Raw genomic sequence first — 22,325 nt, 5'->3', positions numbered from 1 at the left:
TATAAAAAAAAAAAAAAAGTCTCTGAATACCCTCCTCCCTGCAATTCCTCACCTATCTTTGTGTCCTAAATTTTTACTGCTTTTATTTCTCAAAGTGACATCTGAGACGCTCAGGATGCTACTGTATTTATCTAGGTGTTAGAAAGAAAAAAACCTGAAAGGTGTCTGAGGCTATAAAGCAAGCGCTATCATTCAGGCACTCGGGGGAAACGATGAGATTCAAAATGTGGATGAGAACAAAGAAACCAGAAACAGATGTGTGGATTGTTTTCGATAAGCCCAGTACTATACAGGTATTTTCTCTCCTTATGATTTTCCTAACATTTGCTTTTCTCTAGCTTACTTTAAGAATACAGTACATAATATATATGAAATACATAAGAAGTGTTAACCAATTGTGTGTGTGATTGGTAAGGCTTCCGGTCCACAGTAGGCTATCGGTAGTTAAGTTTTAGGGGGAGTCAAAAGTTATATGGCAGATTGCCGACTGTGCGTGGTGTTGGCGCCCCTAAATCCTGCCTTGCTCAAGGTCAACTGTATGTATGTGGTTGGCCTTATGTTGGATTACGTTGGTAGAGGTGATAACACGGTTAGAGTTGTCACAGCTCAGGGGAGACACAGGTGCCGATGCAAACGGGTGAACCAACGAGCTCTCAACTCACTGGGGCAGAAGACAGGAGGCAGCCGTGGGCCGAAGGCTTCTCTTTCGTCTATCTGCAGCTTTTGTATCGGGAAGCAAGGTGTGGGCTGCTGGGGTGCCGGCTCGCTAGCTGGAAAACACCAGGGTATTAATTTTGTCTATTTATATTAACAATAAATACTATTATACTAATACTAATGTGTTTGATTCTTCAATTAATACCTGTTGCCACCAGATAATGTGTGCTTTTTTTCACCACTTTGCTTAACCAGCTCATGCCAAGCACTGAGGATACAGCTGTGAGCATGCGAACCTGACCGCCAACCTCGTGGACATCTGAGCTGGGAAGTCAGTCACACGGGGCCCTGCAACCAAGTGCACCAGCGGCTGCAACACAGGGGTCTGCACAGCACATGCTCGGGACCACCTCACTGACACCTGAAGGGTTATAAGATGGCCTCAAGGAAAGATGTCATCTGAGGATAACAAAAACTTACAAACAGGGATCTAAGACTATGTCCCAGCTCAGAAAGTTTAACTTCACTCAAATTAAATTATCAAAGAGGGGAAAAGCTGAATACAAATAAATTACCATATTCACAGTAATAATCTCTTTTTTTTGAGGACTATGTTTTCAGATAGTGGAAAGAAAAACACAAAAAGTACGGAAAAACACACATCAAAGTATTAACGATGTTTATCTCGGGGAAGTAGGATTCCAAGGGACTTAAGCTTTCTCCGTTTATATATTTTTAAGCTTTTACAATTTAAGCGTAAATCATTTTGAAATAAAAATTAAGTTGGGTGGCTTTTTCCCCCACAGAAATGTGAAATAGGCATTTGCAAATCACATAAGAATAAACAGTATTTTATACCTCTCCGTAACTTTTTGGTTAAAGGCAGTAAAAAAATTACACCCAAGTCCACCACACACTGACAGAGGCAAGCAGACCACCCAAAGGCTGAGATGGAAAATTTTGTTCACCCACCCAAGCATCTGGAAAGTCTCTCACACTTGCAAGCATCAAATGGTCTCCTTTTCTGTGCCAAAACTCCCGCCACGGGGAAGAGCCCCTGTATACCTCAGACCCAAATGTTGCCCATAATCCTAGTATCTCATCATCAAACAGGTAAAAAAAAAAAAAAAAAAGAATCTATTTCTTAAACAAAAATTTTACTAGTTTTAATTCTTCTCAACTAGGGGAAGTAGGAAAATCAATATTATCAAACACAGCTACCCTAAAAATACACCAGAAATTTATATCTGATGCCACCATTAAAAATGTGAAAGATTTGGGGCAACTGGGTGGCTCAGTGGGTTAAGCCTCTGCCTTCGGCTCAGGTCATGATCTCAGGGTCCTGGGATCGAGCCTCTCATCAGGCTCTCTGCTCAGCGGGGAACCTGCTTCCCCCTCCCCCTCTGCCTGTCTCTCTGCCTACTTGTGATCTCTCTCTCTCTGTCAAATAAATAAATAAAATCTTCTTTTAAAAATGTGAAAGATTAAAACACCATTGTTTGCTAATTATCCTGGGTTAGAACTGCACACTAATGTGATGTGATGAGCACTGGGTGTTTTACCCAACTGACAAATTGTTGAATGCGACCTCTGAGACTAATGATGTACATATGTTGGCTAACTGAATTTAAATTGACAACAAAAAAAGAACTCTACACCAAACAAAGAAGCAGCTTCTCTAGAGACATCCTCATTTGCTTATTTCGATCCCCAAATCCGAAGTATCCACGCACCACGTGCCGCAGATGAGGTTTCCGCCGAGTCAGTCTCGTGGGAGCTTTTGAAGTCGCCATCCCCAAGACCTGCCTGATCATCCTCGCTGTTGCCCTGCTCATCGTCAGAGGATGAGGACTTCTCATCAGACGAGCTGGCAAAGATGGCCTTAAATAAGTCCATGGATGGGCGGCTCCCTTCTCCTTCAGTCTGTGAATCCACACCTTTGCTGATATTCTGTATTAACAATGAAGTAAGAGTCAGGAATGAAGTAAAGGTGAGGGGAGCCAGACCTTCTGGACGGACAGACACACAGTCAGATAGACACACACACGTTTATACTCAGGTACATGGGTTCTACACCCACGCTCTGCCTAACTAAACGATGACTGCTCATGTGACATTTATTTTTGTGATGTTTCTGATGCAGCCACTACAGAACGAGCCGACCGGTAGGAGCAGCTGAAGACTTTCCTTGACATCAGTCATGCATCAGAGAGGCAAAGGACCCACAAAAATGCAGGGCGGACTAGCACAGTGCCTCTGGCCTGCTTTCAAGAGTCAATCAAGCCTTCAGAGGCCCAAGATTCATGAAGGCCATTGGAAAAAATGCTGGCAAGAAAACTGAAAGGGCGCTGGGAGCACGTGGCTACCATGGACACAGAACTTCCCTCTGCGATCACACGTGGCCATTCCTACAAGAAGCCCAGCTGTGGACAATCAGATTCGCCAGAGAGACAGGCGGTGACTTGGGACAAACTCAATTAAATCAACAAGGAGCAAAGGCATGAAGAAGACACGACCCCTCCCCGCCAACAGCTTCTCCCCAGACAGGCGTGGGGTAATCCGATGTGCTAAGTGCCAACAGCAGTGACCAGACAGAGAGCCCCGGGTCTCAGAATCCACTCTAGTCCTTCCACTGTGCCCCTCAAGAACCCGGGCCAGAGACACAAGGACACACTCAAGGTGCAAATGCATGCCAAAGGGGTGGGTCTGGACTCTCCCACCTGGTTTTCCTCACTCTCAACGGGGTCACTCCCCGTACCTTGTCACCTCCAGTTTCTGGAGCAGAGCTACAAATACCCACAGGAGGAAAACTGGTACAAGATACTGACGTTTGGGGTCTTAAACTCTCATCCCAGAAAAAAAATTAAAGAAGAAAAGTATACCATTCCCTCCTAGAAATAACCAGGGCACCTTGGAGAAAGGACTGATTCCAGAGCTGGAATTGAGAAACAACACAAAGATGAGCCCAGACATCACTGTGCCCAGACAGCAAAGACAAACTCACAGAGTAAGAGGGACATCCTGAAAACCACAAAGAAGCCAACCTGAAGGAGCTCCAGTTGGCCAAACTAAGACCATCTGAGCACTGAAATAAGTAAGGAGAGGACTGAGTTAGCCCTTCAATAAAACAGGAAACCGTGGGCCCACAGTTTGATGAGGAACAGGATATGTATATATTTCAATGCTCCTTGATGGTCATTAAATAAGTTAGTAAAAATTAGGAATAAATGAATGAATAAAAGTACTTCCTAAGTACAGAGGGAGGAAATTAATTAACTTTACCATGGAGAAGACTGGCAGACACCACCTTACTCAAGTGACCAAATGGAGCACCAGCAACGGGACAAGTCGACGCCACACACCACCTGATGGGAGGCAGTTCGAGCCCAGCCTTGGCCCCTCTGAGGTAGTCTCCCCAAAAGGGCAGAACCTGAATCCAATCCCTAGGAAACATCAGAGAGGCCCAAACTGAGGACACTCTACAGAATACGGGCCTATAATATTCTAAGCCTCAAGATCCTGCAAGACTAAGGAACTGTACGAGGCAGAACGAGACTAAAGGAGCGTGACACTAAATGCTACAAGTGACCCCGAGCTGCATTTTCTGCCATAAAGGACATTATTAGGACAAGTGGTGGAACATGAATGGGTCCAAGGATTAGACACAGCAGGAATGTATGGGCACCGATTTTCAGACCTTGATGGACCAGGTACTGTGGTTCTACAGGGAACGCCCTGCCTTGAAGGAAACACAGCAGAGCCCGGCATCTGGTTGGCAACTTATGCTTAAGTGGTTTGGGGACAAAAGTACCTAAATTAGGTTTAAGCTTCTGAGACTGCTTCAGAATTGTTCAAAATTATATAAGAAGTCAGGAGAGAGAGGCTGACAGGGAAGCCCAGGGACTCACGGCAACAATTCTCCAGGAAAGCCAGAAATCTGCTGTCTTTCTGGCAGATATGAGCGTCACGTGCGCAGGCTATAACTGAACGCCAGCTGGCATATACCCGTGTTCACAGACAGTTCTGGCCCTTTACACTACGCCAACTCAGAAAGAGTTTTCAAAGAAAGAAATTAAATAACCCAGAGAACGGAAGCCAGATTCCTAAGGTCACCTGGCTAATAAGTGAAAAAGTAAGAACCAAGACTTTTCAGGCAAACTTATCTAAAGACTATCTCGACACGATTTCTGGGAAAATCTAGAAGGCTTTCTCACCCAACCACCATAGCCCAGGGCCAGAATCCCTTAGTAAGGTTTTATGCCATTTAAAAAATCACAGTCAAGGGGCACCTGGGTGGCTCAGTGGGTTAAAGCCTCTGCCTTCGGCTCAGGTCATGATCCCAGGGTCCTGGGACCCAGGCCCGCATCGGGCTCTCTGCTCAGCAGGGAGCCTGCTTCCACCTCTCTCTCTATCTGCCTGCCTCTCTGCCTACTTGTGATCTCTGTCTGTCAAATAAATAAATAAAATCTTAAAAAAAAAAAAATAACAGTCGATACTCCATGGAGAGGTTTCAAATCCTTGGTGGTGGCACATGCCAGGCTCTGACGGACAGGAACCCTCTTCTCTGACCAGAGAAGCTGTGGCCTCAACAATCTGGAGCAAATCCCACTCCTTTTTCCCCCTTCTTTCCCTCTTGCGCTTGACTCCAGCCACAGATAAAGTCATAGGAAGTGTAACCCAGAGCAGGAAAACCAAGTGCCAGCCTTCTGATTGGAGGGTGTGAGGGGGAGCCTGAACGTCCGACAGGGTCAAGAAGATCATGCTGAGGAGCTCAAGAGAGTGATCCTAGAGAATGTTTGTGAGCTTCTGGCTCTCCTCTGAGCTATACAAGTGTAAATCTGACTCTAAAACAGCAAACCAAAGATTTTGATAACAGACCTAGGGAATTAACTACCAACCAGGTCCCAGACCAGCCACTGGGAAGTACATGTGCAGGAAAGATCTAAAGATAGTCTGAAAACTGGAATGACATTTGAACCCAGATGGGTTGGAACGTGTAGCCTGAACCTAATTAGGTCAACTGTCTGCTAAAACAAAACTTCACCATTCTCTCTAGAATTTAAACAAGACCTAAAGTCTCATAACATAATGTCCAAAATGTCAAATGTCTAGGATGTAATCCAAAATTACTTGATATACGACCACGAGGAAACCCTCAACTTGCAAAAGATAATCAACAGCCAAAAGTGTTAGAATTATGTGGCAGACTTTAAGAGCAGCTATTACAACTGTGCTTCAAGACTAAGGTTAAACAGATGGAAAAATAAAGAGGTCTCAGCAAAGAAATAAAAGATATAAAGATAAACCAAATGAGAATTTTACAAATGAAAAATACAATAACCAAAATAAGAAATTTACTTGATAGGCTTGATAGCAGAATGGAGACAATAGAAGAAAGAGTCAATGAATTTGATGACAGATCAATAGAAAGTACCTGATTTGAACAGAGAGAAAACAGATTGAAAAGAGAATTGCGGGACAATATTGAAAGGTCTAACATTTATGTCACCAGAGTCCCAGGAGAGGCGTGAGAGTGTGGAGCAGAAAATATATTTGAAAAAAATGTCCCAGATTTGGTGAAAGACAAGATTCAGGAAGCTCAGCAAACCCCAAACAAAAGAATCTCAAAGAAATCCACGCTCAGACGCATCATAATCAAAGAGTTTGAAAACCAAAGATGAACTGAAAATCTTGAGATCAGCCAGAAAAAAAGTCATGTCATGCTAAGGAGAGGAAAGACAAGCTGAACAACTAGATTTGTTATCAACAATCAGGAAGGCCAGAGGGAAGTGGCACAACATTCTTAAAAGGGCTAAAAGGAAAGACCTGTAGACCCAGAATCCTATATCCAGCAAAACACCCTTCAGGAATGAATACAAAACACAGACATTCTCAGATGAAGAAAAAATTAAAAGGATCAGTTACTGGAACTGCTCTAAAATCTAATCGGGGCACCTGGGTGGTTCATTGGGTTGAGCCTCTGCCTTCGGCTCAGGTCATGATCTCGGCGTCCTTGGATTGAGCCCCGAGTCGGGCTTTCTGCTCAGCAGGGAGTCTGCTTCCTCCTCTCTCTCTCTCTGCCTGCCTCTCTGCCTACTTGTGATCTCTGTCAAGTGAATAAATAGAATCTTTTTAAAAAATTAAATTAAATTAAAAAAATTAAAGCTAAATACATGGGAGTTCCTCAGACAGAGGAAATGGTAGGAAAGAAAGCTGGCTCTTCAGGAAGGAAGAGCAACAGCAATACTAAATAACCAAGTAAATAACACTGATTATCAGGGCGCCTGGCTCAGTCGTTAAGCAGCTGTCTTTGGCTCAGCAAGGTCCTTAGATCGAGCCCCATATTGGGCTTTGCTCAGCGGGAAGCCTGCTTCTCCCTCTCCCACTCCCGCTGCTTGTGTTTCCTTCCGCTCTCCCTTTCTCTCTCTCCCCCTGTCAAATAAATAAAATCTTTAAAAAAAATAAAAATAAAAAGGATTATCAGCTCATCAGTTCTTTAAACATGTATAACAACTGAAAACAAAAATTAGAAAACTCTCCTAAGGTTTTCAATGTGTTTGCATGTAATACATAAAGCAACATCATAAAAAGCTAGGAGAGTAAAGGGACCTAGATGTAAAGATTCCACACTCCTCTTAGGATGGTATAATATCAACTCTAAGTAAACTGTGAAAAAGTAGGCATGTATATTGTAGAACAATCGTTAAAAAATAGATCTAGGGGCACCTGGGTGGCTCAGTGGGTTAAGCCTCTGCCTTGGGCTCAGGTCATGATCTCACGGTCCTGGGATAGAGTCCCGCATCGGACTCTCTGCTCAGTGGGGAGCCTGCTTCCCCCTCCACCTCTGCCTGCCTCTCTGCCTACTTGTGATCTCTGTCAAATAAATAAATAAATAAATAAAATTTTTTTGAAAATCTAAAAATGTAATAAATGAATTAAAATAGTAGACTAATAATTATTCAAGTAATATAAAAGAAGGTAAGAAAGGAGAAAGAAAGAAAAAAAAAAAAGAAAAGAAAGGAGAAAGAGAGCAATAAAAAAGAGTGGGAACAGACAGGAAACAAAACTGTAGACCAAAATCCAAATATATCAACAAATTACATTAAATGCTAATGGCTAAACCACACAAAGTAAAACATACAGATTATCTAAATGTATTATTAAAAAAGGACACACAGACAATGACATACTCTTTACCAAAGATCTACTTTAAACACAATGAAATAAATAGGCTAAAAGTAAAAAGATGAAAAAATACATACTGTGCAAATTGCCAAAAATAAAGAGTAATATTACATAATGATAAAAGACTTAATTCAGCAAAAAGATAAAATAACACTAAATGTGTGCACTTAACGGGAGAGTTTCAAATACAAGAAGCAAGAACTTTGGTACAAAGTTTAGCAGTTTTTTTCTTTTTTCTTTTTTCTTTTTTTTTGGGCAGTTTCTTATAAAGTGAAATCTACATGTGTACATTACCCAGCAATCCCACTATTGGGTATTTAACCTCGAGAAACGGAAACTTATATTCACACAAAACTCTGCACACGAATGCCGAAAGCAGCTTTACTTACAAGAGCCAAAAGCTGGAAACAACCATACGTCCTTAAAGGGTGAACGACCAAAAAACTGTGGCTCACCCACACAACAGAGTAGCAATAAAAAGGAATGAACTATTGATATTACACTACTGATAAATCTCAAAGATACTGATATTGAGTGGAAGAACCCAGTCTCAAAAGGTTATATATGTTTATTGTCTGATTCCATTTAAATAATATTTTGGAAAGAACAAAACTAGAGAGACAGAGATTGGTGATTGGTAGGCATTTGCAGAGAGGGGAGGGTATGACAGGAGGGAGTTTTTTGGGGTGATAGTACCACTTTGCTTCCTGATTGTGGTGATGGTTCCAGAGTTTTTTTAAAGATTATTTATTTGAGGGGCAGCTGGGTGGCTCAGTGGGTTAAGCCTCTGCCTTCGGCTCAAGTCCTGATCTCAGGGTCCTGGGATCGAGCCCCACATCGGGCTCTTTGCTCAGTGGGAAGCCTGCTTCCCCCTCTCTCTCTGCCTGCCTCTCTGCCTACTTGTGATCTCTCTGTCAAACAAACAAATAAAATCTTAGAAAAAAAAAAAAGATTACTTATTTGACAGAGAGAGAAAGAGAGAGAGCACACAAGCAGTGAAACAGCAAGCAGAGAGAGAGAAAAGCAGGCTCCCCACTGAGCAGGGAGTCCAATGTGGGATTCGATCTCAGGCCCCCAGGATCATGACCTGAGCCAAAGGCAGACGTTGGCCAAATGAGTCACCCAGGTGCCCCTCTACAAATCTACATGTGTATAAAATGTCACTGAACTATACTTTTTAATGCATGTTCATTTAAAAAATAAAATAGTAATTTTAAATGAGGCTACTAGAAATAAAACTTTTTATTAAATTCAACTTGTAACTATTAAAGCAGTTATTTTTTAAAAACCCAATATATATTTCCTTTATATTCTCTACAAAAGGAAACTTTGAATTTTATTTCAGTGGTTGATGCTGAGTGAAAGCCATTCCTGGCAGAGAAGTTTATAATCTTTCCTCATGATCAAAGATATGATTGAAACTACTATAATGGAAAGCAGGTACTGGCCTGCTTTTGACCCATACAGCCTATGGGTCAAATCCAACCCACTGTCAGCTTTGTAAATAAAGTTTTATTGGAACATAGGTGAACCCAATCTTTTTCACATTTCCTATGATTTCTTTCACATTCAAGAGCAGAGTGGAGTGATTGTGATAGACACGATATGGCCCACAAAGCCTAAAATATTTAATATCTGGCCCTTCACAGAAAGTCTGCAGACCCCTCCTATCCAAGGATGACAAAGCACCATCACAGAGAAGGACAAATACCACAATCAGCCTGGAAAGAGAACCTGGGACCTCCTGATACCTTATCTGCGAGTGATTCCGTCACACGCTCTTCCTCTTTGATTACTGACGGACTGGACTCTTGTTTAGGCGGGCCAACTTTTGATCTAGCCAAACTTAAAAATTCACTAATGGAATCTTCTTTCTTTTCTTGTTTAGATGTATCCCATCTGGATGGTTTTCTTGATTCTGAAAGGTAGGACACAGATGTAATATCAGAATTGGCCATCAAAGGGTGCCTGGGTGGCTCAGTGGGTTAATGCCTCTGCCTTTGGCTCAGGTCATGATCCCAGGGTGCTGGGCCCCGCATCGGGCTCTCTGCTCAGCAGGGAGCCTGCTTCCTCCTCTCTCTCTGCCTGCCTCTCTGCCTACTTGTGATCTCTATCTGTCAGGTGAATAGATAAAATCTTAAAAAAAAAAAAAAGAATTAGCAAGCAAAAGGAAAGCTCTCCATGATGGCTCTTTAATTCATCCCAGAACATCAGCAAACCTGTAGGTGCTGGGAAGGTGGCAGATGCTGAGGCAGTGCCCTGACCTCAAACAGTAGACATCTGAACTCCTACAACCTGAGCTAATGTAGTCACACGAACAAGTCTCTAATGGAGAGAGAGCTTGCACTATGTATACCCTTAAGACTTTACTTCTGTTTTCCCGATGGGATAGGGGTTGAGAACATGGTCAGCACATGGATGCAAGGAAACCCCACTCACTGTCGGGACCTTGATGTTTTGGTACTTTTTCACTCAAAGCTTGAGTTGTAGGCGAGGATGCTGTCTCTGGGAGCGTCAGAAAGTTGAAAACTGAGTATTTGTCACGTTTTATTCTTGGTAAGCCAACCAAAGTTGAACTGTGTGGGTTGAAAAGAAAACATACATACATAACAACTATGTTGTTAATAACAACTCATGTTATGAAATAACATCTCACGTTTTTCACCACTAGCTCTTCTACCTGCTAAGAGGTCCCTGAAGGTTATTTTGCTTCTCAAAGCAGTATAAGAATTTGGTTGACTGACTTTAGGGCCAAAGAGGTTTTCCCTAGTAAGAGCCCTAGGTTTTTTTCTAGTAAGATCTAGAATTTAACTTTGAAAATGTATTTCCAGAGTGCCTGGGTGGCTCAGTCAGTTAGGCATCTCACTCTTGATCTCAGCTCAGTTCTTGATCTTAGGGTTGTGAGTTCAAGCCCTGCACTTAAAAAAAAAAAAAAAAAAAAAAAAAGGAAAAACTGTGCTGCTAAAAATATACCTAAATGTTCTGACAAAACCTCTGATCAATTTTATATGCTTTTTGGTAGTGTTTATAATCAAATAAGTATCAAGCTTTTATAAAGAATTAGCATAAGTAACCTTTTAAATGTAAACCTATGTGCATCATTAAAAAGGCAGCAAATTAGACATACCTGAGTTTTGTGTCTTCAATATAGAATAAAGTTTGCTTCCTCGATGTTTGCTTATTTTTTTAGTAACAAACCAACGGTAGTTAAATCTACAAAATTTGCAACTCTAAGCATTTACAAGTAAATTCCTCTAGAAAAGGGGAATTTACCTGAGTCGGTGAGAGGGAAAGAGAGCTTTAATATGGGAGAGTGAATACTGATGTAAGGGCAGATTTCCTCACTTACTCTGGATAAGGGTCAGGGACGTTAAACCTCTTACACAGAAGCTTGTCAGGGTGCCACTCAAATGTGTCTCGGGTAAGCTTCCCGAACATCTTCATTTTCACAGCCGACTGCTTGTCGTTGACATCATTCTGAGAAAAGACATTTATTCTCTTTCATCAAGTGGTCACGCCATTAACCTGACTGCTCTCCCACTGAAAGTTTTCAAGCAATCTTTCAAAATTACAAAACAGCTCTTATGCTACAACGTTTTTTTGCTAAACTATATTGAAAGCTAAAAGCAGAAAATCAGTTCTTATTCTATAATGCTGTGTATATTGTGATCATTCCACTGAGGGACCTGAAATACTTGTTTTAATTTTAAAATTCAAGGGTGCCTGGGTGGCTCAGTTAGTTAAGCATCTGCCTTCAGCTCAGGTCATGATCCCTGGGTCCTGGGATCGAGCCGTGAATCGGGCTCCCTGCTTCTCCCTCTCCCACTCTCCCTGCTTGTGTCCCCCCCTCACTGTATCTCTCTCTATCAAATAAATAAATAAAATCTTAAAAAATAATAAAATGCAATAAAATTCATCAGGTAGGGATGTGATGGCGACAGACCTCTTGGTCTCGAGGGACTTCCACCTGATCTGAATCCTCCTCCTCCTTGGCATGCGTGAACCTGGAGGATAAGGTTGAATGGGAAGACACATAGAGTAGAGCTGCCCGAGCAAACTCATCCCGCTCGCGGCCTCGCTCCCACTCTGTCATGCTGGGGTCCAGACAACGTTCCAGGGCATCTATGGAACAAGAAACAAGAAATTGCTTCACTCTTAGTAAGAACATAGGGCTCAAAGGAGAATATCCAGTGGGTCCCGCTGTATCCCTATAGATTTTACCAGAAGGGACACCAATCCTTCCCCAGGTTTCTGAGAGCATGGTAGGAAGTACTTGTCAGGTAATAGTGCTCACCCCCTCAGCATGATTCTTTAGTTGAATTCTGTCTACCTCACAGAACAGAGAAAAACATCTGAGGCCTAATGCTTGTTAAATCTTCGAAGCCAGGAAATTGGTACCACTCCCAGACCGTGATAAGTTCATCCCAAGTATATTCCTAAGTTTTGGCAGAAAAACACTCCTTTTTCTAACTTTTTTTTTTTTTAATTTAGTAATTAACATCAGTGGGTGGGTTCTTAGCAGGCAGTGAAGATACAACAGACTGCCATCTGCTTTTGAAAACTGATGTCTCAGGGACACCTGGGTGGCTCAGTCAGTTAAGTATCTGCCTTTGGCTCAGGTCATGATGTCAGGGTCCTGGGATCTAGCCCCATAGTGGGCTTCCTGCTCAGCGGGGAGTCTGTTTCTCTCTCTCTCTCTCCCTCTGCCCCTCCCCACCGCTTGTTCTTTTTTCCTCTCTCTCAAATAAAATCTTTTAAAAAAAAAAAGTAAGAAAGAAAACCGATGCCTCAGATCTGTTGACGACTCTCACAACAACTACTATGAATGACAACAATCCCTCTCCTCACTCTGCCCCAATTTACTCCGTAGACTGGAGAGTGATTTTCCCCCCCTCCTAAGGGTTCAACAGCCAGCTACCTTTTCAAATCAAATTTTAGACCATGATTTAGGGCTGGCTGATTAGGATTTTAAGACAAAGTGGGAGATGACCTTGTTCTCTTGGTGTGAAATGCAATGCTTACAGAAGGCAAGCATTTGCAAACAGTACATGGTCTGTGGTTCAGCATTAGCCATGGCCAAGACGTGTTCTCTACTTAAGACAGCTATCTTTGGGACCTGAGATATGGAGAAACACAAGCTACTTGTTCTTACTTTCTAAGGTCAAGAGCCAGGGACTACAATCTTTGCACTGTTTGCAGCCGGACAAAGCCAAACACTGGCAGAGTGGGGGATGCTGCAACTTCAAATCCAGGACTCAGGCCGGAAGAGCAAGAGTGCTCCCCCCGGCCAAGGTCTGGGGGACCCAGACCTAGTACCCACCTTTCTGACCCCGTTTCATATTTACTAAAAACTCTTCATATCGTTTTTGCTTTTCTGGATCTTTTGCGAAAGGTTTGAAGTTGCTGGCTCTCGTAGAGGCTGTCCCACTACTCAGGGCCAACTGCCACGAGCAGTGTCCGACGTCTGGAGAGGAGGGCTGGGGTCTGCTGCGTGAGGCATTCTGGGCCAGACTCCTGGCCTTGAGTTGAGCTGCTTTCAGGTCAGTTGCCTGCTTCATTTCTTTGATCCTCTCTTTGTCTTTTTGGGACAGAAACTCCAACACTGAAGTACTCGAACCTAACAAAAATAGTAACAGGAAGAGAAGCGAAGTATCCTAAGACAGCTATATTGACATGTCATGGTACAGGCGTGTTCAATATCATAAAGGTATGTCGCTGGCGTATTTTACACTGAGTTTCTCATCTGTATTCCTATCATCCCTGTGAACTAGATAGTGATGAAGTAACAAGACTCGTGTTTCACTGCGAACAAAAGTGTAGGCCAATGTGCGGATGTTTATGGGGGGAGTGAGTGGTCCTAGAATGAAGGAGCTGACATCCCGGGCTCCAGATGCCAGCCCGAATGGCCACCACCTGACAGTCCCACCTGGCACAAGCCCCAGTTCAGAGCCAGCTATCCCTGCAGTATTCACTCCTGTCACAGTGCCCCTAGAGCACTGGCCTGGGCCACGAGGACACCATAGACAGGGCCCTGCTGTCACTAGCTGGCGGCATGGGCCTCAGAGAAGCCCAAAGTCAACCCCGGAGGATGGCTATGAGAGGAGGACCACAAAGGAAACAGGGTGACACCACCAAAGGAACTTAGAGACGAGGGCTGGGACTGGGGCGTGGGGAATCACTAGCACGTGTGGGGGCAGGGAAAGCCTGGAAGTTCCCTCCAAAGAGATCATAGTTGTGGTGAGTTAAGTAAAAGAAAGAGCTGAAGTTTGACGGAAGAGCAGAGGCAGAAGAAACAGTGAAAGTCAAGGCCCCAGTGGCTGGCACGTCGTGGTAGGTGGGGTCAGATGGCAGAAAGCAGGGTCACAAGACTGCACCTCAGGGGGTTATGGGAGAGGGGGACAAGACATGGCCTGAAAAGGAGGCAGGGCTGGATCACACAGCCTTGGGCAGGGACGGGGGCGAGACGGCGGGCGGTGTCTGGATTTGTCTTCAGTGTGAGAAGGACTGGGATGTTTTAAGAGGGGCAGTGATAATTATTCAGTCCATCCCGCTGCCAGTCAGGGGAAGAGACTGCAGAGAGGAAGGTGGGGAAGTAAGGAGACAAATAATGAGGCCCCACAATGGTCCAGGTGAGGAAGAATGTGCGCTCGCTCCTGGATGGAAGCAGCGGAAATGCAGACACAGCGGGGTCCCCCGCATGTTCAGGGCAGCGCTGAGAGGACTTGCTGGTGGACTTGGGGCGGGGGCAGGAATTAGGATTCCGACATTCTGGTCTAAGCAGTGGGTCACTAACAATGGGAAGATCGGGGGAAGAGCAAGTCTGGAATAGGAAGTGGGGAACCACAACTTCCACCCTGGTCTATTATATTTGAGATACCTATCAGGCTCCCAATTGCCAAGTCCAAGTTCACCTCTCAGATAGGTCTTTCTGTGCCAACCTGCAAGAGATTCTCCACGCTTGTCCACACTTTCAGACTCACTCGTTCCTTTTTTAGGCATTCAGGAAAGAGCTACAGTACCCTTTCTCCTGAGGAAAAAAATCACACGTTCCCAGGCTCTGTAGGGACAGGGAAGGCACCCATGTCCTGGTGTGTACCACATTCCTGGCAATTATTCCCAGTCTGAAAACTGCTGAGCTTAAGGCCAGGGTTGAGATCTCAGAGGCACACCCAAACTTATGTTAGAAGAAACAAGTCTCAAGAAATATGGGATACGGGGGCACTGGGGTGGCTCAGTTGGTTAAGCATCTGCCCTCAGCTCAGGTCTTGATCTCAGGGTCCTGGGGTTGAGCCCCATGTCTGGCTTCCTGCTTAGCGGGGAGTCTGTTTCTCCCTCTCTCTCTGCCTGCTGCTCCCCCTGCTTATGCTTGCGTGCGCTCTCTCTCCCAAATAAATAAATAATTTCTTTTAAAAAGTAAGGAATACGTACACTGCTATCTGTGCCATTCACAATACACAATTTTGTTCTCCCCATGTGGGAATACTAAACCACCTAAAACCACCTAAAAGGTTGGTCATTGAGAAAACAACTGTCCATTTTGATTTTGGTAACTCCAGTCCCTATAAATGTAATGCTCTTCACCTTCTTCGTGGCACCTACCTTGAACAGGTGTTTCTCCCAGCAACTCCCCCCTCTTGGAGGCATTCAGTTGGTGCCTGCTGCAGGTCCCTGGGTCAGGCACTGGCTTTCTAGCTGACTCGGACGATATCTGGAGTAAGTGGGAGTTCTCTGAGGTTGCAGCTACCACAGGTCTGAAGTAATGTACTGGTCGATAGTCTCTTGGCAATTCAGGTGGTGGGTAAGTCTTTACAAAAAAAAAAAAAAGAGAGAAGAAACAATCAGAAAAGACAGGCTGTGAGATGTCCGTGTTTGACTTAACCAAGAAAACCCATAACCTGTGAGTGTTGTTAAGCCTGCCCTCACCGGCCCAGCCTCTGGCAGGGAGGCCACACTGGACACAGCCCCTCCAGGTGTCCAGCCAACATCCATTCTGGATCTGGAGGGCCACTGGGAAATGCATCTTTGTAATGGCCACACATTTCTAATACTACCCCTGCCCACTTCTACAGAGAGATGCAAATATGCTCGTTCTGTGTGATAAGAAAGATACAAGAGTTAACACAATGTACTGGCTCACACGCAGAACTGGCCGACTGTAAATCAGAATGTAATTGAGAAAAGTATGATTCAAGACTTAGGGAAAAAAAATAATAACTTTAAATAAGCTGCTTTTCAATTCAGAATTATTTTTCTAATTATGTTTCAGTTCCAAATTAGAGCTTGAGGACTTATTTTTTGATCTGAGGTAGTTTTAATTCAAAAGCTGAAATTGAAATGTATTTGAGGAATTCGGGCACTGATGAGGACAGAAAAGATACATTACAAGAAAAGTATCAGGCACTTTTAAATCACTGTGCTGAATGGTCTTCCCTGCTCCAAGTCTAACAAACGTATTTACGGACAGTCTTACACAAGCCATTTCCAGCTACCTGAAACCCTGACCTCTGTAACCAGGGCTGCACCAAACGCTCTCTGGCTGCGGTTCTGGGGCCCGGCTGCACACAGGGCTCCCCTGAGGGTTTAACAACACTGACGCCGCGTCCCACCTCAAGAGTTGGTGCCCAGTGGGGTCCCCAGGTGACTGAAAGATGCAGTCGGGGTAAGCACCTGGCACCGTGACAACCCACGGAAGAGGGCTGGCATCTCTGCCAGGAGATCTCATTTCTTTATCATCTCAGCTTGGCCACCTTCTCGGAATGCGTGGACTCCCATAGCAGCTGGCGAACCTTCCGTTACAGCCGTGACACAAAAATCCAGAGGGGCTGGGCAGCAAGTGTGCAGCCCGGCTCTTCTTAATGCCCTCTGGGGGGATTCAAAGCATTCCCCCCTGCTCCGCTCAGTCTCTGCTGTTTGGCCTCTGGATGCAGAGGCTGGGCTTCTGGCCACGGTGTAGAAAACTGGCCTGTCTGTGAAAGGCTAGGTGAACAGAGCCCTTCTCTGAGTCGCTCCTGCCCAAAGCACTACTCCAGCAAGCAGTGCTTCAGGAACCGCCAATGCCTATCACCCCGGTCATGAACCTGGGCCTCGCTAGAGTGAATTCGTGCTTCGGGCGCCCTCCCTGGGGGAAGGCTGCACTTGGGGGCCAGGAGTTGGTCCTACTGAGCCCTGGGTCAAGCGAGTACTTCTCAGCCTTTTTTCTGCTCTCCTTTTAGACACTTAAAAACAACAACAACAACAAAAAAAACCATTCTCCTTTAATATTACTTGACATTTCTGGCAAGAACAGTGGCTTATGATGGGCCCGACGCTGTTCTGATTATGTTCTGCTCATTGTTACTACACACCATCACAGCTAAACAAATCAAAGCCGCTATAACCTAGAATGTGGTTCTTAAGGCTGCACTGCCCCTGGTCTCCCCTGTTCTGAAGAACCACAGGCCAAGTCACAGGGATACTTAACAAATGTTTGCCGAATACAGAAACAAAGAGCAAATTAAAGTATGGAACCATCTAAAACGGGCTGCCAGGGGCGCCTGGGTGGCTCAGTCATTAAGCGTCTGCCTTCGGCTCCGGCGATAATCCTGGGGTACTGGGATCAAGCCTCGGGCTCCCTGCTCGAGCCTGCTTCTCCCTCTCCCACTCTCCCTTCTTGTATTCCCTCTTGCTGTCTCTCTTTGTCAAATAAGTAACATCTTTTTAAAAAATTAAAAATTAAAAAATGAAATGGGAGGCCAACAAGGCAAATGGCCAGGAGCCCCACCTGAGCCACCAGCACCCGTCACCCCATGATGCCTGCCCGTGAGCACTTGTGGGCAGGGAGAGTACTACTCGGCCTAATCTGTACAACGATCTCACAAAACAGGACTCTCTGGAAACGTATGCGGAGCTCTCCATGGGGCTTGACCTGCAGGCACGTGGCCTCTCTCCCTTCTGTTTGCCTAGACAAGGAGTCCAGGGAACCCTGTCCACACTAGCCAACACTCTTCATGGCGTTCAGGAGGAGGCAGGATGGGGGCGTTTAATGACTTCTTGAAATTTTCTACATTTCCTTAAGTTACACTGCCCTTGGAATTATATCAATTCCATTTTCCCCTCCCCCCCAGTTTGTAATGTAATTCTTTTTTTAATGGAAATATAACCACTTACTTGGAGCTTGGATTAAAAAAAACTAGCAACTTAAAAAAATAAATAAAAGATCAGCAATTAGGTAATTTGGATGCAATGTGATTACTGACTGACATTTCTTATGCAGAATATGTTTACCTAGATACCTGGACAATCACTAGTAATTATATTATTGCTTTTTAAAAATAGAATTTATTTATTCTTCAATCGTTAATACAATAGCTCAGATTACATAGCAGCAAATGTTTTAAGAACTAAACCAGTAAAATAAAGAAATAAATGTTTTCCTTACTTTCTTGGAAGATAAAGGTTTAGAAGCCAAGGAAAATCCATCCAAAATTTTGCCAATGTATCGAAGATCTTTCTCTGATTCTACAAAATGATGTCATTGATTAATTTCAGAAACAGAGAAGATTACAGTAAGACAAAAGACGTCAGTTTTTTATCTCCAAGAACACAAATACTATGAGTCACACATGATTAACTCGCAGAGATAAAAGTCAAGGGGAGAGAAGAATGGTACGTCAAATCCTCACACCTCTGTTGACTCAGTGACTGGCAGTCTGGCCACAGCACCCTCGGCTGATTAGGTGGCCCCGGATGTGAGGCCACAGCTCTCCCAGACAAGTATCTCAACACTGTTTCTAGAAAAAGCACCTTAGGTCCTAAGCTAAGCCTAGGGGCACCAAAGAATAGACTCTGGAGTAAAAGATCTCAAGAAAGGGGCGCTTGGGTGGCTCAGTGGGTTAAGCCTCTGCGTTCCTGGGATCAAGCCCCGCATCCGCATCCGGAATCTCTGCTCGGCAGGGAGCCTGCCTCCCCCTCCTCTCTCTCTGCCTGCCTCTCTGCCTACTTATGATCTCTGTCAAATAAATAAATAAAATCTTAAAAAAAAAACTCATGAAAAACCATCAAGAGGACAAGTATGGTTAAAAATAAAATCATAACCATGAAAGAGCCATTTCTAAAACCAGGTGAAGAACCAGGGGGAGACTACCCCCCCCCAATTTCCTTAGCAACTATCCAAATAAAGCCACAGAAGACAATACAACCAGGTTAGCCAGTAATCTAATCCCAGCTCAGATTAAAATGTGCTTTTGTTTTTTTTCCCAGACAAAATTCTAACAAGAGAAAAGATCACCAAAGATCACTCAGGAAACAGAATGACCAATCCCCTCTTAACCTGGAGCCAGGGATCGGCCATTGGTTATGGAGACAATCTCATGGATGGGGCTCTTTGATTCTCAAAGATTTCCTGAGCACAGTGGTTATGTCAAAAACCCATATGCAGGGGTGCCTGGGTGGGCTCAGTCAGTTAAACATCTGCCTATGGCTCAGGTCATGATCCCAGAATCCTGGGATTGAGTCTCGCACAGGGCTCCCTGCTCAGTAAGGAGCCTGCTTCTCCCTCTCCCTCTGCTGCCCGCCTCCCCCCGCCCCTGGCTTGTGCTCTCTGCCAAATAAATAAATAAAATCTTTTAAAAAATCCATATGCACGAACTGCATTCTCTGTAGCCATAATTTCCTTCTGCATGACAACCACGAGCACGTACACAAGCTGGCTATCTGGTCCTGAAGCAGACATGGCCACCCACAGCATAGGTGGGACTGAAGTCTGCAGCCACTTATAACGCAGCCTAGCCCTGTAACTATCCTTCCCCTACAAAAGCATCCTTTGTACTTCAACTCATGTTGAGCTTTTGTACCAGCTTCTGAAGTTCCTAAAATTCTGTAGGGTGATTTGGGATTAATTTTCACACACTCTTGGCACCCCTATGTTTATCTTATTAAAAAAAAAAGAAAAAAGGGACACCTGAGTGGCTCAGTTGGTTGGGCAGCTGCCTTCGGCACAGGTCATGATCCCAGCGTCCTGGGATCGAGTCCCACATCGGGCTCCTTGCTCAGCTGGGAGCCTGCATCTCCCTCTGCCTCTGCCTGCTAGTCTGTCTGCCTGTGCTCGCTCGTTCTCTCTCTCTCTCTCTCTCTTGCTCTCTGACAAATAAATAAATAAAGTATTTTTTTTTAAATAAAGTATTTTTTTAAAAAAAAGAAAGAACGAAACAGGTGATGGGGATGAAGGAGTGCACCTGTGGTGATGAGCACCTGTTGATGTATGAAATTGCTGAATCTTTTTTTTTAAAAGATTTTATTTATTTATTTGACAGACAGAGATCACAAGCAGGCAGAGAGAGAGGAGGAAGCAGCCTCCCTGCTGAGCAGAGAGCCCGATGCGGAGCTTGATCCCAGGACCCCGAGATCATGACCTGAGCCGAAGGCAGCGGCTTTAACCCACTGAGCCGCCCAGGTGCCCTAAATAAATAAAATCTTAAAAAAAAAAAAGAAAGAAAGAAAGAAGAAACAAATGTGCATAAAGACAGAGCTACAGAATATTCAGAATATTTATTATACCCATAGGGACTGTGAAAAAAAAAAATGAGTAGTTTAAAAATCAACCATGAAGGTACCTGGGTGGTTCAGTGGGTTAAAGCCTCTCCCTTCAGCTCAGGTCATGATTTCAGGGTTCTGGGATCGAGCCCCACTTCGGGCTCTCTGCTCAGCGGGGAGCCTGCTTCCCCTCTTTCTCTGCCTGCATCTCTGCCTATTTATGATCCCTCTGTCAAATAAATACATAAAATCTTTAAAAAAATTTAAAAATTAAAAAAAATAAAAATCAACCATGAAGATTGGCTAAATTTAGATTCACTCAATGAAAAACCTTAAGGTTAAAACTATAGTTGTGCCTAGGGTGGGAGAGGAGAGGGGGCCATAGCAGAAAGGAGATAAGAGGAGCCTGGGGAGGTTGCGGAAAGTCACCAGCTCAGGCTTGACGAGGGGGCTTGATGAGGGGAAGGGTGGAATTCAGTCAATAGGCACAAAGGTGTTGTATAAAGGAAAAACCAAGGATTTGCCCTGGGAGGCAGATTTCAATATGTGTATCTATTACAGATTTGTAATTATTATATAATCAATATACAATGATATTTGTATTACATAATTAATACATATTAATATATTATAATAGAGTATTATGTTACAGTATTAACATAATCAATATAAATAATTAACATGTTAGTATAATCTATAATACTAATATATTAATTTTTTTCTTTTCCTTTTTTTTTTTTTCAAGAGAGGGGCTGGGGAAGGGCACAGGGAGAGGGAGAGAGAGAGACTTAAGCTGGCTCCATGACTAGCAAAGGGCCTGATGCAGGGCTCCATCCCACGACCCTGAGATCATGACCTAAGCTGAAATCAAGAGTCAAGACGCATAACCAATTGAGCCACCCAGGTGCCCCACACATTTTCTTCCAAGTTATAAAAATACATAGTCTTAGCAGCAAATTTTGAAAATAGAGGTAATCAAAAGGAAGTGGTAACACCAACTAACATTTGGGTGCACGCTCTCCCAGCATCTTGTGTAAAACCCTAGATTCTTTTTTGGTGATGAGGACAGAGGCCACTGACACTTACAGAGGCACCCGGCATGTCTTAAGCCTTTTCCATCCATTACCAGCCCCGTGGGTGTGCCCTGGTCATGCCCACTGTCCATGCAAGGACACTGAGGCAGAGGGAGATGAAGCAGCCTGCCCGAGGCCATGGCTGAGAACCGGGCAGAGCCTGGGCTAGAGCGGAAGTGGTCTGTCTTCAGAACGTGTGTTCACAGCCATGAAGCAAACTACCTCTAAAAACTGTTTTGAGCCTTTTTGTCTTCCAGACACGCAAAATGGGTATCCTTTTGGGAAGTTAAACGCTTGGCTTACTTAGATTATTCCAACATGTATGTTTCAGATGTATTTTACAGGAGTTTGATCAGATTTGATGTGAGGACAGTTAGAAATGTCTCCGTAGATGGTTTATCTCAGCAATCGCCTCCTTACCTCACTTAGGTGCTTCTTACTATTCTAACCAAAGAAGAGTGGGTGCTCTTTATTCCGTCTTTGGCCAGGTACTGTGCCCAGCATGGAGTTATGCCACTTAACCCTCACAATGACCCTCAGAGTGAATTTGATCATCACTTTACAAATGATGCCCAGAGGGGTTATGAGCCTCGCCCAAGGTTCCCCCCACCCCCGCCATCCAAATCCAGTTACGTGACACCAATTCACACGTTACTCACACCAGCCCCACACTGTCTCCTCCCTAAACCTTTTCTGGAAAGAAACACTGAACTACTACTTAGAACCATATGAGCCAAATCCCTATAGACTCTGACTTGAAATCTAAGTTGCGTTGAGAGGTGTCCGCTTCCTAGCCCAACAAGAGCCTCCTAAGAGCCAGGGACTCCAGTAAGAAGACAGGGTGGGTGCCATGCTCCCCTTGCTGTAGGCCCCCATGTTCAGTCTCTGACCTGCTGCCTG

The 22,325-nt window shown here is 44.2% G+C and overlaps 1 protein-coding gene across 1 annotated transcript in view; it reads right to left on the bottom strand.

The window, feature by feature from the left end:
* The window catches only part of GPATCH1 (G-patch domain containing 1), a 44,885-nt gene that overhangs the window by 7,104 nt on the left and 15,456 nt on the right, over positions 1–22,325 (bottom strand). Inside the window, exons 9-17 of the mRNA XM_080827969.1 lie at positions 18,260–18,339; positions 15,442–15,646; positions 13,163–13,459; positions 11,786–11,964; positions 11,192–11,319; positions 10,282–10,418; positions 9,594–9,760; positions 2,391–2,607; positions 663–770 (exon numbers count right to left, since the gene is read on the bottom strand). Coding sequence (XP_080684095.1) covers positions 663–770; positions 2,391–2,607; positions 9,594–9,760; positions 10,282–10,418; positions 11,192–11,319; positions 11,786–11,964; positions 13,163–13,459; positions 15,442–15,646; positions 18,260–18,339 — 1,518 coding nt within the window. The remainder of the gene's footprint in view (positions 1–662; positions 771–2,390; positions 2,608–9,593; positions 9,761–10,281; positions 10,419–11,191; positions 11,320–11,785; positions 11,965–13,162; positions 13,460–15,441; positions 15,647–18,259; positions 18,340–22,325) is intronic.

The sequence above is a fragment of the Martes martes genome, assembly GCF_963455335.1.
Source record: "Martes martes genome assembly, chromosome: 17".
NCBI classification, from domain to species: Eukaryota; Metazoa; Chordata; class Mammalia; order Carnivora; family Mustelidae; genus Martes; species Martes martes.
The sequence above is the reverse complement of the archived record's forward strand: the minus strand, read 5'-3'. Positions and strand labels throughout refer to the sequence as shown.